General features: G+C 35.6%; 1 protein-coding gene across 1 annotated transcript in view; it reads right to left on the bottom strand.

Annotated features, from left to right (window-relative positions):
- The window catches only part of KIAA1217, a 467,214-nt gene extending 449,611 nt beyond the window's left edge, over positions 1-17,603 (bottom strand). Inside the window, exon 1 of the mRNA XM_081104030.1 lies at positions 17,174-17,603. Coding sequence (XP_080960156.1) covers positions 17,174-17,384 — 211 coding nt within the window. The 5' untranslated portion in view covers positions 17,385-17,603. The remainder of the gene's footprint in view (positions 1-17,173) is intronic.
- Between the last annotated feature and the right edge of the window lie 221 nt (positions 17,604-17,824).

The following is a 17,824-nucleotide window of genomic DNA, read 5'->3' as shown; positions in this document are numbered from 1 at the left end:
TGGCTGCGGCAGGTGGCCATGGGAAGGGAGGCCCTGGCCGGCAGCTGGCAGCTGCTAGGGACCCTACCTGTGCATGAATTTCATGCACTGGTCCTCTAGTTATTCTATAAATAGCCTTCTCCTTTTATCAATCTTTCTCTCCACTGATAATATCCCAGGACAGTGAGTTGAAAACACTTTCAGCAAAAATTGAACAAATTAGCACTGATGTTCCCTTCCTTGGCCAGTAAGAAAACTGGGTATAAATATTAAGCTTTATGTTGAGAGTTTTAACTAATGTATTTCTGGTTGGTTTAAGAAACAACATTTGTCTATAAAGCACATGCCTCTCAAATGTATTTGGCCCAATTATAATAAAAACTAGTAACTGATTTATATACTAATATATTTTCTGTATACATAGCTGCACATTACAGATTTTATTAAAATTGATAAACTGTTCTATACTAGTCTATTAATAGCAGTTTGATCATGACTGTCCATAGATGTAGGGTTTTCTGTTTATTTTTTAATGTATCCTTCTTGGGAATTGTTGGACTTCCTGACTTCAGATATTAATGTCTTTTTATCAGTTCTGGGCTATTCTTAACCATTCATTATTTTTTCAAATAATACCTTTCTCTTAGTTTCTGTATGGTCTCCTTCTGGACATTCAATTGGACTTATGTTGGACCTTCGCACTCTATTGTTTATATCTCTTAACTCCCTTTTCATATTTCCTATCACTTTCTCTCTTAGTGCTGTATTACAAATTTTAAGTCTATCCTCCATTTTACTAGTTTTCTCTTCATTGTATCAAGTCTACCATTTAACAAGTCTATTGAGTTTTACTTTTAGTTATTATATTTCTCATTTCTAGAAAATCTATTGTTTAAATATTATCCATTATTTAATATTGTTAGAATCTGTTCTTTAAATATATATAAAATACATTTATTTCATATAACATATCTAATAAGTTCAATATTGACAATTTATGTAGACCTCATTCTGTAGAATTGTTTTTCCTTCCTGATTTTTGTTCATGGTCACTTGTTTCTTTATGTATTTATTAAGTTTTTATTGTGAGCTCATGTTTTTGAACTTTTATCTGTGGGAATTCTTAAGAGACGCAGATATAAAGTATATTCTTTCTAAGAGGATTTTCCTTTTCTGCTGCCAGATAGCTGGGGATACCTCTAAGCTGGGATCATTAAATAAAATTTGTGGCTATTTGTGTGTGTGTGTGGTGGTGGGGGGGGGTGGTTATTCCTCATCCTAATAATATCACTGTAGGCTCTAAGATCACCTGAGCAAAAATATGAATCCTTAGACATCCTTAGAATATTCCTTTCTTTTATTTTTGTCTTCACAGCGATGATGTTAAGAACTTTCTCCACAGTGTCCTTCTGAAGGTATTTTTCTTGTTCATCCACTGGTGGTGTTACCATGGCTGTATGTAGAGGTATCTAAATGATTACCACACTTCTTGGCACTCAGGACTTACTTCTTCTCCCCTGATTGTGTCCATTAAAATCCTCTAAGTACAAGAGATTGACAGAGATCACTACAGCAAGTGATGGCTCCAGCTTTCACTTATTCCTTTGCATTGAAACTCTCTCTCTTAATTCTTCTATAAGATCAATCAGGCATATATAAGGGAAAAAGTAGGTTTACAGCTGTGAGTATGCAAAACATGGAGCTTATTGTTATATTATTATTTATTATTTTTTATTTTCCATACAAGCAACTGTAAATCTACTTCTGCCCCATCTTGAAAATAGATACAGATATATGGATATAGATATATAGATATAGCATTTAACAAAAATACAGTGTTTTTAACTTTGCTCTCCTGGGAAGGCATTCTCTAAACATCTGCTAGGCATATGTACATAATAATATATGTACTTTATTGTTTGGAAAAAATAATGTTTTTTAAAATATGTTTTTATTGATTTTTAGAGAGAGAGAAAGGGAGAGGAAGAGAGAGAGAGAAAAAAAAAATGATGAGAGAAACATTGACCGGCTGCTCCTGCATTCCCCTTACTGGGGATTGAATCTGAAACCAGGGTATAGGCTCTGACCTGTAATCAAACTGGTGACCTCTTTTTGCATGGGATGATGCTCAACCAACTGAGCAACCCCTGCCAGGGCGGGAATAATGATGTTTTTTCCATTATTATTTGCTGATTTATATCTATTTAAAAATCCTTGTGAAATAACTTTAATAAGAGGAAGACATAAGTAGAAGAGACTTCATATTTTCCTAATATATTATCTTTATCTATTCAAGATGTCTTCATAAATCTATAACAATGTAAATAGAAATTTCATCATAAAAAATCACATTATGTTGTGCTAGAAATTAAAGTAGCAAATTAGTCCTCAACTTCTGAGAAGGAAGTTCATAATTAAAAATAAAATTAAAAACCCTCTACTTTCGTAGAAAGGATAGTCAAACAAATACTAATAAACTATTTGAAATAATTATGTAATTCAAACAATATATTACAAATAAGAATATAAGGATGTTTAATGGCTCTTCATTGCTGAGTCGTTCTTTTAAAAGTGGAGTAGGGAAACCCTAGTGATTTGTGATAAGCTTTTGTGGATACCTGAAGCTATAAATCAAATATGGTAGGAAAATTATAATTATAATGGTAATCAGTTAAACATAATGTTATGTTAAATGAAAAATATATTATGATATAGATTAAAAGACTTGTATCTTTTTTTATTGTTTAAAGTATTACATATGTCTCCTTTTTTCCCCCATCGACCCCTCCCTGGCCACTCCCACCTCCAAGGCAAGTCCCCATTGCCTCAGTGTCCATGTCCATTAGTTATGCTAATATGCATGCATACAAGTCCTTTGGTTGATCTCTTACTCTCAACCCCCACCCCTGCCTTCCATCTGAGGTTTGACAGTCTGTTCAGTGTTTCCCTCTCTCTGGGTCTATTTTTGTTCATCAGTTTATGTTGTTCATTATATTCCACAAATAAGCGAGATCATGTGATATTTCTCTTTCTATGACTGGCTTATTTCGCTTAGCATAATGCTCTCCAGGTCCATTCATGCTGTTGAAAATGGTAAAAGTTCCTTCTTTTTTTATAGCAGCACTAGAGGCCCGGTACATGAAATTTATGCATGGGGTGGGGGGGTCCCCTCAGCCCAGCCTGCACCCTCTCCAATCTGGGACCCCTTGGGGGATGTCTGACTGCCGGTTTAGGCCCAATCTTGGGGATCGGGCCTAAACCAGCAGTTATTCATCACTCTCACAATCCTGGACTGCTGGCTCCTAATTGCTTACCTGCCTGCCTGCCTGGTCGTCCCTAACTGCCCCACACTGCCAGCCTGATTGCCCTTCACTGCACCTGCGTGCTGGCCTGATTGCTCCTAACTGCCCTCCGCTGGCCTGGTTGCCCCTAACTGCTCCCCACTGCTGGCCAGGTCGCCCCCAATTGCCCCCCACCCCCTGCCGGTCTCATCACCCCTCATTGCCCCACCCGCCAGCCTAATCGCCCCCAACTGCCCCCAACGCCTGCCTGGCCAACTTCCCCCTCTGCTAGCCTGGTTGCCCCCAACTGCCTCTCCCGCCAGCCTGGTTGCCCCTCACGGCTTCCCCCCTGTCGGCCTGGTCACCCCATGCAGCCTGCTTGTTCAGTCATTTGGTCATCCCTCACTAACCCCCCTGCCAGCCTGGTTGTAGGCAGCCATCTTGTGAGGCCATGAGGGTTATTTTGCATATTACCTCTTTGTTATATAGGATAGTATTCCATTGTGTAGATGTACCACAGTTTCTTAATACACTCATCTGCTGATGGGCACTTAGGCTGTTTCCAAATCTTAGCTATTGTAAATGTTGCTGCTATGAACAAAGTGGATATGTCCTTTCTGATTGGTGTTTCTGATTTCTTGGGATATATTCCTAGAAATGGGATTACTTGGTCAAATGGGAGTTCTGATTTCCATAGTGGCTGCACCAGTCTGCATTCCCACCAGCAGTGTACGAGTGTTCCTTTTTCTTCACATCCTCTCCAACACTTGTTGTTTGTTGATTTGTTGATGATAGCCATTTTGACAGGTGTGAGATGGTACCTAATTGTTTTGCATCTCTCAGAAGATTAGTGATGTTGAGCATGTTTTCATATGTCTCTTGGCCCTCTGTATGTTCTTTTTCAAATAGTGTCTATTTAGGTCCTTTGCTCATTTTTGATTGGATTGCTTGTCTTCCTTTTGTTAAGTTGTAGGAGTTCCCTGTATATTTTGGAAATTAAACCCTTATCTAAAATAGCATTGGTGACTATGTTCTCCGATGCAGTGGGCTTTCTTGTTGTTTTGTTGATGGTTTCTTTTGCTGTGCAGAAGCTTTGTATTTTGATATAGTCCCATTTGTTCATTTTCTCCTTAGTTTTTATTGCCCTAGGAGCTGTATTGGTAAAGATATTGCTACGATGTATGTATAATATTTTGCTACCTATGGATTCTTCTAAGATTTTTATGGTTTCCCATCTTATGTTTAAGTCCTTTATTCATTTTGAGTTAAGACTTGTATCTTTTTAAAAAATATATTTTTTATTGATTTCAGAGAGCGGAAGGGAGACAGAGATAGAAATATCAATGATGAAAGAGAATCACTGATTGTCTGCCTCTTGCACACTAACTGGGGATTGAGCCTGCACCTGGACATGTGCCCTGATTGGGCATAGAAGTGATCTCCTGGTTCATGGGTTGATGCTCAAACTGGCCAACAAACTTGCATCTTTTAAAATATAAGACATCACAAACAAAATTAATATCTGGAGTATTTGTTTGCAACCACAGAAGTGGCATAAATGTATTTGTTTCTGGAGTTTTAAAAGAAAGTTTCAAGTTGGTGTCCACAAGCCTTAAGATTTCAGTCCTGCTTTGACCCTTGAATACTGGAGTAACCTAAGGTCCTCAGACATAAACCATGTTCTTTTTTTTTATACCTTCTAATCCTTCCACCTTGTTAGCTGATTTCATCCAGTCCCATGGCTTTAAATAGTATTTATCTACGGGTGATCTACTTATTTGTATGTGTAGCCCCTGCCCTGATCTGGTTTTTAAATCCAGGTTCCTAACTTCCTATCTGGTATTGCCACTTATACAGTTAATAGCTAGACCACATTCATATTAAAAACAGAACTGACTTTCTCAGTTCCCAGAGCCTGCTTATCACCTTACTTTCGATTATTCTCTACACTTTGTCTGCTTTAATTTTTATCACAGAACCACATTATAAAGTAAGCTCTGTGGAACTACAGACTTCATTTATCATAGCATTTAACTTGGTTAGAGTCTAGCACAACACTTCATACATAGTAGAAACCCAATAACTGTTCATTGAAGAAAAAAAAAAATCCTCTCTTTTGCAATTATTTTAAATAGCCCTCTCCCTCTGTCAACCTCTTTCTCACCAGTTCTCTTTCACTCAGTCAACACTGGCCTACTTTGCCATTTCTTAAGTGCAGCATAATCTTTTATCATGTTTCTTTTCCCCCTCTCTGGTAAACGCCCATTACCTGGGAAATAGCCTGCTCTGCTTCTTCTATGCACTCATACAATTTTGTACATAATTCATTCATAAAGTTTTAATATCCAGATAATATGGATATCCCAGTTATATATGATTCTCCTCAAGGGCAAGAACGATGTTTTACTTATTTTGTTTTAACCTTCCAGCTTTTAGCACAATGCCATACACATAGTAGATGGTCAATGGGTTTTTGGAGGGTTTTTTTGGGGGGTGAGGGTTGATGAGTAAAGACACTGAAATAATCATATGTTCAGAAAACAATGTTATCACTAGGATCAAGTATTAAAACATTGTCTCAGAAAGTCAATCTAATGTTTATCTAACATATATTGAAATAAAATATCTTGTTCATTCATTTCAAAATAATGAATACATATGTAGTCTGTAATATACTAATATAATATTATATATATTCATGATGCATATGATAAACTGTCAGATATAAGCATAATATTCTGTAGTCTCAATAAATAACTGTTTAAATAATGCATTTTCTTTAAATTCTAACTTACATATTGTATTTCTAATGATGAATTACCAAGAAATACAAACTATAATAAGAAATCTGTAACTTGACTAATATATTTCACTGATGATTTTTGTATATAAGAAATAATTATTCTCTAGTTTCTTTTGGTAATATAATTGCACATTTTGGAAACATAGGAAATAAAATTAATCTGAACCCATATGAGTTTTTCCCTGCTGCAAAAAGGGGAGAAAACCACATAGATGTAATTTTTTACTTAATTTAAGGTCTTAGAGATCATTAACTCAAGAAACCATAATAGTTAACCTGTTACAGCAGCATTACTAAGAAGAAGGCTTTTTCTCTGTCTAGACTTGCAAATTCCCAGACACTTACCTACCCATTTCTGTTCATGATCTAAGTATTATGTGACTGTAGAAGAAATAAGTAGCCTTATAGGCAGATGGACAAGTAGAGGCTCACAATAGCTTGCTCCTAAATGGCCAAGATTAAAGAAACCATTTTAAAGAACATATACAGCATATAATGATGTGCTGAGATGTTTTATTTGCTTGGGAGAATTTTTATGAATATATCCCCAAATAACAAGTTAACCACACACTCTTTCATCTATAGTAATTCTGATTATTTTTCAAATGACCAGATTCTGATTTCTTAAATAAATCGAATGGAATAGAAGTATTTTGAAAATAAGGTGGCTCATTAGACTTGAAAACTTTAAGTTGGAAGCAACATGTACAACAAAGTAAAAATCTGAGTTCAGGGAATAAAAGTGAAAAAGTAGGTCAGATGGTAAAATATTCTATTGATGTTGGCAAATTTTCTCATTTGTGATTGTATACACTCTTAAAGCTTTTCATAGAGGAAAAAATTCACTGGAACACAGATTTAAATTTCAAAAGGTACTGAATAATATAGAGTTTGAAAAATATTTTTCAAAATAGAGCTTGTTCTGTTAGCTTTCAACTCGAGTTAGAGGGCAGAAACAGAAAATCGAGCTAAGAAATATATTCCTTTATCAGTTCCTTTAAGATAAGCTACCTAAAGCAAATCTGTGTATTATAAACATAAGAGAGACTGCTCACAACTTTTCAGCATGAAATGAACCCTGAAAATGGCTTAGTTACATAATAAATTTCAATAAAAAATTGGAAAAATCACTGAGAGCACAATTCACTGCCCAGTCATCTTATACTTGGAGTAAGCAAGTAACAACAGAGAACTGGGGGTGTAGGTAGCACACTACACACTACACATCAGAGGTCAAGAGCAGTCCGTGTCAAGGAAGTGAACATTTGAAGAGAAACTTAGAAATCTAGCAGTTTTTGCCTTTCTGAATAACATATATAGAATAAAAAGAGCATTGAGTTAGAAGACATTGATTTGAGCCAGTGCACCTTTAGTCTTGATTTTTTTAAAAAGTAACTCTATACTTTTTTCATGTGTTTCAAAAGAGAGAGATAAATTAGATTATCTTTCAGTTTTTGTCCCACTCTATAATTCTGAGACTGCTAATTCTCTTTATTCTCAATGGCCTGCACTCCTCCAATGCAAACGCATCTAATTTTTTGTAATCAGATCTGTGTTTTATTGGCCTCCTTAGACGAAGTAGGCTAGATCATATAACTGAAAATACACAGATTGGTTTAAAAATAAAAATAGATTAATTTTAAGAAGTGGTCTCATGCTTCTTTTCTGACATATTGAATTTTAACAGAATCAAGTAAGAAAATGAAATGTGGGAATACATTACTTATATTTCTTCTTATATATTACTAGGTAGAAGAAGACAAGTAAAGATAACGTTAATAAAGGAAAGTAAGGAGAATTCTAGAATTAAATGTTAATTTTCAATATTCATATATCAGAGCTCATTCTATACTTGGTTGAAAAAATTGCCATTAACTACTGGTAAGCAGCATTAAGTATGTTTAGTTTTTACTTGTAAAACAACTGTCCAGGGTAAGCTATATGAGTTTCAATAATAAGATGGAAAGAGACTTAGTGGTCTATATAGGTGTGTAATGCATGATTCTGAACTGATATTAGTAGTAAGCCAAAACTATGAATTTAGTAACTGTAAGCACAAGTTACCATCGCTCTGTTGAATAAATACTGTGCTCCTGACCTTAGCTATACTGGAAAATGAGTGATATTGGTCACAAAAGCAATCCGATAAAGGAATATACATGATAAGTACAAACCCACTGTTGCTTCTAAAATATACCAGACAAAATGCAGTTCCTACCAGTGGGTGAGGACCATTTACTGATATTATCAGCTTGTTACAGGAAAAAGCAGTAACACCTTTTAGAGACACTGCCTATGCATATCCACAATTTCCTTCCATGCTACTTCACTGTGTAAAAGTTTAATGTGCAAGGGCCTAATGTCACCACAGTCATCTCTAGTATCCAGAATGAATATAAACACCACTAGAGAGAAAACATGCCTTTTGTGCTCCTAGAATTAATATTTTTTATTGATAGAGATGGAGAATATTGAACTGCAGGTATCCATAGATAACCCCAGACAATATGTGCTATGGCAAATAGGATGCATGTGAGCTTACTCCTTATGCATAAAGAGTAGCATAGGTGTTCCCCTGGTGTAGGTACATACATGATATTTGTGAAAGAATAAGTTTTTAGATTCCAAGGCAACTGAAAGTAAACAGAACCCCACTGCATTTGACTTAGAGTATTCATATGGCACATGTGCTCTTGAAAGCACTGGACATGCATTAACCAAGTCATTAATCCTCACCACTACTTCTCCCCATAAACCACATATTACTATTCTTTAATGGTTGACAAAACTCAGTTAGGAAGGATAATTGCCTTGCTCAAGGCCATAGAGGAAGCCTGTATTAGTAAAGTATTAGACTTGAGTAATTTTTGGCCTACAGGCTTATGCTTGAACCACCAGGTCATTTGTAATGGAACAGCCTTTCTTAAATTGTATGCAGAGTGTGTATGTGTGTGTGTGTGTGTGTGTGTGTGTGTACATATTCAAGTGTACACACATGAGTATATATAAGGGGATTATAAGGTCCCATATTCAACCTATCTTTTCATTTCTCTTTGTTAGAAAAACATTTGTAGTATTGTGATAAGTGTATTAATTCTGAAATTTGTTCTCTTCCTTTTTCCTTTGTGTTATCTATGAAACACCAACTCTGGGCAACAAATAAGAAGGCTGTCATCACCAGAAAGTTTTATTCAGAATGTCACCAGTGTTTTACATGGGCAAGCTATCCATTCACAAGGTTTTGATTAATTTTACTAACTGTTTCGATGAACAAATTGTTTTTCTCTATAAGGTGATTTAACATAGTGGTGAAGTGTACAAGTTCAGGGGTCAAAACTGCCAGAATTAGAATTCTGGTGAACCATTTTTTGTCTTCATGATCTTGGGGAAATGACTGAAATTCTCTGTCTCAGTTTCCTCATCTGCAGAACAGAGATAGTAATAGTTCTATATCATAAGATTGTTATGAGGATTATAGGATTCAATATATTGTCTCAGAAGAGAGAGATCAATACAGCTTAGATACGATATCATCATCATTATCATCATTACAAATATATAGGATATGGAACTATATTTTCAAACTAAGTTAGTGGTCAGTGTTCATGTCCATTTCTAAAAAATGCTTTTGTTTATTTAGAGCAGTTAAGAAACTAAATAAATAATAAGCCAGTCAGAGAAAGATGAATATCACATGATCTCACTCATTTGTGGAATATAATCGATCAGACCATCAAACCTCAGGGGGAAGGTAGGGGAGGGAGGGGGTGAGGGGGAGAGACCAACCAAAAGACTTCTATGCATGCATATAAGCCTAACCAATGGACACAGACAACAGGGGGGTGAGGGCATGAGGGGGGAGGGTTTATGGAGAGAATGAGGTCACATTTGTAATACCTTAATCAATAAAGAAAAATAAGTAAATAAATACATAAATAAATAAAATTAGGACAAAACAATTTTGAGGGAACTGAATTCAGAAAAATACAAAAAACTTAGGAAGACATGCCACATTCTCTGATGTTGACTCATATCGTCATCCTGAAAAATATTGTTGGCATATATCAACACACACTCCAACATTCTTCTTTCTTTGGTGGGTTTTCATGAGGAATAAAGTCCTTCATGGGTAAAAGTTAGATATTAATTCTTTGTCCTAAAGTTATTGGTTGCCAGTCTCTTTTGTTCTAGACCATTGGCTTAGAATGAAAAGCACACTAACATCACAGCGATGTGGTTGCTCACATCACTAACTGTGAATGTATGGCACCGTCAAAATGGAATAAAGGAAACTATATCAAAAATAGAGCACATGGATCTACTGCTTACATACAGCAAATAACACCTTGTATTTCGGTCTCAAAATAATTAGGGTAAGAAAACTTCTTGGAAATTAAAATATGATGATGGTCAAAATTAGACAGTAGAAGAGGTGGAAGGTAAGTCAACAACATCTAGATAACATACAATGACAGAGCTATAAATACAAGGAAGATATGTGTCAGAAAATCAATGCAGCAGATTTAACAGCCAACTCATAGGAGGTCCATAAAGAGAAAATGAAAGCAAACAGAGGAAGAAATTATCAAAGAATTAATAAAAAAAAGAATTTACAGAACCTTGAAAATTCCTATTAAGTATCCAATCAAAAAGAATAGGAAAACCCCACACTTTCAAATACTTCAGTGAAATTCCAGAACATCAAGGATAGAGAGCATATATTCAAAGCTTTGAGAGAGAGAAAAGAAATCATACAAAGGAATGTGTGAACATGTGAATGACATGGGATGTCTACATGTCTAAATCCCAGATGGTAATAGAGAAAGGCCTGTAGTGTTACGAGGAAACAATTATTTTAAGTCTAAAAATCTATGCCCGCCCCAACTATCATTGAAATGTGAAAAGAGTAAAGATACTGCTTGACATGTTAAGAAGTCAGAATGTTTACCTTCCATTTAGCTTTTCTTAGGACGCTTCCTGAGAATGTGCTTCAGCAAAATTAAGAAGTAAACCAAGGGACCCCTGCCTAGGTGTTCTAAACATCTGTCAGAAAAGAGTGGGGCTGAGGGACTGAGAGATACAGATAGAAGTACCTGGAAGAAAAGCAGTTTCTGTGAATATGATCGTATTTACACTGTCCTGGGAGAGTTGGAAATGCTGAGGAGAAGGGAAGGCTAAAGGCTTTTAAGACTATAAGAGAAAATGGTTATAGCATACTTTTTGATTCAGCAATGAAAATATTTATGAGGTCTTATTAGTTACATACTTTACTGCTTTTCAACTTTTAGAATTAGCCTATGGACAAACCATAGAAGGCAATTATGATAACAACAAAAAATAACTGTTATCAAGATTTTAAATATGAAAACAAAAGCACATAAGATAAAATGTAAGAGGTGACAAGGGGGCCATGGAAAACAGGTGAAGGGAAAGATCACTGCAATAATTTAAAAAAGATAAGTACCATATTCTCTCACTCATATGTGGAATCTAAGGAACAAAATAAACTGATAAATAAAATAGATCCAGAGACACAGAAGCATGGAACACACTGACGAATCTCAGAGAGAAGAGGGTGGGAAGAGATTAATCAAAGAACTTATATGCATTTATTCATAACCTGTGGAAACAGACAACACTGCAGCAAAGGCCTGGTGTGTGGGGGGTGAGTATAGGGTGGAGGGGGCCGAGGGGAAAAAAAGGGGACATCTGTAATACTTTCAACAATAAAGATAAATTTAAAACATAAAAAATAAAGTAATAAAAAGCATCCTAGTAACAAACAATGAAAACACAACAATCCAAAATCTATGGGACACAGTGAAAGCAGTCTTGAGAGGGAAGTTCATAGCTCTACAGGCCTACCTCAAAAAACAAGAAAAAATAGCAATAAATTATCTAACCCTACAACTCAAAGAATTAGAAAGACAGAAACAAGAAAAGCCCAGAGTAAGCAGAAGGAAGGAAATAATAAAGATCACAGTGGAAGCAAATGGCATCTAGAGACCAAAAAGAAAAAAAAAAAATACAAAAGATCAATAAAACCAAGAGCTGGTTCTTTGAAATGATAAACAAGATTGATGAACCTCTAGCCAGGCTCACCAAGAAGCAAAAAGAGAGGATCCAAATAAATAAAATTAGAAATGGTAGAGGTGAAGTAACAACCGATCCCACAGAAATACAAAGAATTATGAAAAAATACTATGAACAACTCTATTCCAACAAACTGAACAACCTAGATGAAATGGACATATTCTTAGAAAAATACAAGTTTCCAAAACTCTATCAGGAAGAATAAAAAACCTGAATAGGCTGATAACTACCGAAGAAACTGAAACAGTGATCAAAATTCTTCCAGCAAACAAAAGCCCTGGTCTGGATGGCTTTACGGGGGAGTTCTACCAAGCATTCAAAGAAGAACTAAAACCTATCCTCCTCAGACTATTCCAAAAAATTCAAGAGGAAGGCACACTTTAAGCTCTTTCTATGAGGCCAGCATTCCCCTAATTCCAAAACCAGATAAAGACACCAAAAGGAAGAGAACTACAGGCCAATATCCTTGATGAACATAGATGCTAAAATCCTCAACAAAATTCTAGCAAATCGGATCCAGCATTACATTAGAAAGATCATACACCATGACAAAGTGGGATTTTTTCCAGGGATGCAGGGACGGTATAATATCTGCAAATCAATAAATGTGATACATCCCATAAGCAAATTGAGAGACAAAAATCACATAATCATATCAATCGATGCAGAAAAAGCATTTGACAAAATCCAAGATCCTTTCTTGATAAAACTCTCAGCAAAATGGAAATAGAAGGATCATATCTCAATATAATAAAAGCCTTATATGACAAACCTACAGCCTCAATGGGCAAAAACTAAACTCATTTCTCCTAAGAACAGAAACAAGACAGGGATGCCCACTTTCACCACTCCTGCTTGATATCCTACTGGAAGTGCTAGCCATAGTGAACAGACAAGAAGAAACAAAAGGCATCCAAATTGGAAAAGAAGAAGTAAAACTATCCTTATTTGCAGATGACACGATACTGTACATAAAAAAACCAAAGACTCCATCAAAAAACTACTAGGCTTAATAAATGAATTTGGCATTGTAGCAGGATACAAAATTAACACCCAGATATTTATGGCTTTTTTATATACTAATAATGAACTCACAGAAAGAAAAACTAAAAAAAAAAAAAAAAATCCTCTTTACCATCTCACCAAAAAAATTAAGATACCTAGGAATAAACTTAACTAAAGAGGTAAAAGACCTATACTCGGAAAACTACAGGACATTGAAAAAAAAGATGGAGGAAGACATAAACAAATGGAAGAATATACCATGTTCATGGGTTGGTAGAATCAACATCATTCCCAAAGCAACTTATACATTCAATGCAATCCCCATTAAAATACCAACAGCATATTTCACAGACCTAAAACAAATTCTCCAAAAATTCATCTGGAATAAAAAAAGACCCAGAATAGCCACAGCAATCCTGAAAAAGAAGAACAAAGTTGTAGGGATCATAATACCAGATATCAAATTATATTACAAAGCCACTGTTCTCAAAACTGCCTGGTACTGGCACAACAACAGACATATAGACCAATGGAACAGAATAGAGAACCCAGAAATAGACCCAAGCCATTATGCTCAATTAATATTTGACAAAGGAGGCAAGAGCATACAATGGAGTCAAGATAGTCTCTTCAATAAATGGTGCTGGGAAATTTGGTCAGATACATGCAAAAAAATGAAACTAGATCACCAATTTACACCATACACAAAACAAATTCAAAATGGTTAAAAGACTTAAATGTAAGACGGGAAACCATAAAAAATATTAGAAGACTGCATAGGCAGCAAAATCTCAGACATATGTTGTAGCAATATCTTTACCAATACAGCTCCTAGGGCAATGGAAATGAAGGAGAAAATAAACAAATGGGAATACATCAAAATAAAAAGCTTCTACACAGCAAAAGAAACCATCAACAAAACAACAAGAAAGCCCACAGCATGGGAGAACATATTTGCCAATGCTACTTCAGATAAGGGTTTAATCTCCAAAATATACAGGGAACTCATACAACTTAACAAAAGGAAAATAAACACTCCAATCAAAATATGGGCAAAGGACCTAAATAGACACTTTTTGAAAGAGGACATACAGAAAGCCAAGAGACATATGAAAACATGCTCAAAGTCACTAATCATCTGAGAGATGCAAATCAAAACGACAATCTCACACCTGTCAGAATGGCTATCATCAACAAATCAACAAATGATAAGTGCTGGCAAAGATATGGAGAAAAAAGAACCCTCATGCACTGCTGGTGGGAATGCAGACTGGTGCAGCCACTGTGGAAAACAGTATGGAGTTTACTCAAAAAGTTAAAAATGGAACTCCCATTTAACCCAGTAATCCCACTTCTTGGACTATATCCCAAGAAACCAGAAACACCAATCAGAAAGGATATATACACCCCTATGTTCATAGCAGCACAATTTACAATAGCTAAGATTTGGATACAGCCTAAGTGCCCAGCAGTAGATGAACGGATTAAAAAACTGTGGCACATCTACACAATGGAATACTACACTGCTATAAAAAAGAAGGAACTTTTACCGATTGCAACAGCATGAATGGACCTGGAGAGCATTATGCTAAGTGAAATAAGCTAGTCAGAGAAAGATAAATATCACATGATCTCAGTCATTTGTGGAATATAATGAACAATATAAACTGATGAACAGAAATAGATCCCACAACAAGTGGCAGGGTGTGGGTGTTTAGAGATCAACCAAAGGACTTGTATGAATGCATATTAGCATAACCAATGGACATGGACACTGGGGTGGTGGGGGCCGGGGGTGGGAGTGGCAGGGGGGTGTCAATCGGGGAAAGGAGATAAATGTAATACTTTAAACAATAAAAAAAATAAAGTAAATGAGAGATAAACAAAAAAAAAAATTAAAATGTACCAGAATACATTTACATCACTAACCAAATTACACAGGGTGTGTATTGTGTGTGGGGGGCGGGGGGGGGGATAAAGAAATTCAGATATGTGAGAACCTACATAAATAGAGTAAACTAAACCTCATGTACTAAATGAAATAACCATTGTAAAGAACTAGCACTAAGATCTCAGTGTGGTGAGTGAGGACAACACCAGCCAACACAAACCTAAAATACTATGACTATTATTTAGATTTCTTGATTTTAGGACAACGACTTTAAGTAAAATCCTAATACAACATGGCTATTTTGTAAATGGAGTCTTAATCCCATTCCCCAAAATTAAAAGTTACCATTGGTACTATATGATGTGATGTGTGGCTATGAAAAAAGAATTCAGATTAAAAATAAAAACAAATATACATTCTGAAAAGTGTTATCTTTCAAAAATATCCAGTCCTGCTGCCAATTTCAAAATTGTTGCAGTGGAACTTTTCCTTTTGAACAGCCGAATCTTCTCAGGGAGATGCAAAGGAAACATCGCTTTATTATTTTTCACCTGCCCTTGGTTTGTTTATTTATTTATTTATTTTACAAAAATGTGCATTATCTATATTGACCTTGCATGTTGATAATCACTCTAGATTTCAAATGACTTTTTAAAAACTCCCAAATCAAATCTGTTTTCAAAGAAAACCTATTATTATTCATTACCTTTCTTCAAAGATGTCCCCATAGGTTGACAAAAAGTCAGTATTTTAAATAATCTTTGAATAAGCATTTAGCTTTAGATTGTCTGTTTGAAAATTCCCTTCGAGCACACCTTACACAGACACAGATATACACCACAGAAATGTGTAGACACTCCTCAGGTTGAAGTGATATACACTTTTTTAGAAGAATTTTTTAGACTTTTGTGGGTTTTTTTAGACATATTATAATTTCAGAGAACTTCCCCTTTATAAGACTAAATTCAGTCTATAAAGCAACTTTCATCAACACTTGCAAAGTCCTTCAGTGTTCACCGTATATGTCTTTTACAAAGTATTTTGATCAACAAATAGTTTTGTACAAACATTTCATTGGGCATCATGAATATGACAAGAATATGTTAAGAAAATATTAAAAATGTCTAGATAGACTTGCAGGTTTAAAATAGTACATGGCATGAAAATTCATTACTGCGTATTCATTTATAGTAATTTTTAATAGAGAAGACGTTGGGATTAAAATTTTACAATGAACTTATTTTTCTATAAAATAAAAACTTCCAATTATAAGAGTGAATATTAAAACAATTTTTAATTTTAGTATAAAATCACAGGACCCAATATTACATTTTTTTTTTTTTGGTGGAGATCTCTCTCTCTCTCTCTCTCTCTCTCTCTCTCTCTCTCTCTATATATATATATATATATATATATATATATGTTATTTAGTAATGTAATATATAGTTCTTGATCTAATGAAGGGAATTATTACATGTTAAGTTATAAAATATAATTTTTGTGATTATATGCATAAAAATAATAGCTTTGTTTGGTTACTACATTTCTCAACTCCAGGTCAAATATTCAATAATATTCTTGTTAAGTGAAATGTTCTGATATTCACCTGAGAAAACTCTTTTAAATGATCCAGGCAACGATGTCATCAGAGATTTTTATCATGCTTGGCAAGGAACCAGCTGTCAGATTATCATTTCAGAAAAAAATTCATTTTAAGAGACTGCAAAAAATTAAACATGTAAACATTCCTTTGCTAGTAGATATGGTTTTAGAACATTTTCCTTTTTTATTTCTTTTTCATATAGGTAAGCAATAAAAAAGAAACTTCATGTGAATACTATTGGATTATGCAACGAAGGATAAAAATCTGTCATTCTCAAAGAGAAGTGCAAACAATCAGTTTTTCTCTTACCATTCCTTAATTAATGAAAAAGTCCTATTACCTCCCAATTACTGGTTATTTTAGCAACGCACTCTAGGATTTCAGAAAATGTTACACTCACCCACACGGACAAGTTTTTAAAACCACAACAAGTCTCATTCATGTGAGTTACCTGCCGGCGTTATGAAGAAAGAAGTTCCTAACACAGGCTGACAAACGCGGCCGGTGTGAAACGTTACCTGGCTGAGCCGAAGCCTTCCTCTGAGCCGGCGTGGCTGCCGATGGCACCTGCTGCTGTTTGACCAAATTCCCTTCACCTCCAGTTCTCAGAATCTTCTCACCTAAACTGGCTTTTTTCTGTTTGCTGTTCAAATCCTCCCTCCTGGATGATGGCAGCTTAGACGCTGTATTGGCGAAGAAAGGTCTCGCCAAGCGGGGAGGCTTGGGCATTTTAAACAGCAGAAGAAAACAACAACAAAAAGAACCAACTCCAGAATGTTACCTGCTGGGGCAGCAGATTCTAAAAATCCTTTGAGCTCCACTTTTCAATGGCCACGGTTACAGGATAAAGCGCAGCTGGGCGGAAAGGGCTGGGCTGCCACTCGCGTTTCTTTTAAACAGAAAGGCACCGTGCAGCCACAGAGCCCGTTTCCCAAATCTGCGGAGTGTGAGTGTGTTTTGAAGACGCCGGTGACAGTTTTGTAATGGTAACTGCTCCAACTCGGAGTGAACAGCAGATGTTGAAATAGGGAATGTAAAATATAGACACACACGCACACACACACATACACACACACACACACAACTTCCTAGCAAGCACAGACTAGTTGACACTGGATAGCCTAGTAGTGGAAAAAGAATGTAAATATTACCCCACCCACTCAGGTACC

This window comes from Myotis nattereri (assembly GCF_964212035.1).
Source record: "Myotis nattereri genome assembly, chromosome: 1".
Taxonomy (NCBI): domain Eukaryota; kingdom Metazoa; phylum Chordata; class Mammalia; order Chiroptera; family Vespertilionidae; genus Myotis; species Myotis nattereri.
The sequence above is the reverse complement of the archived record's forward strand: the minus strand, read 5'-3'. Positions and strand labels throughout refer to the sequence as shown.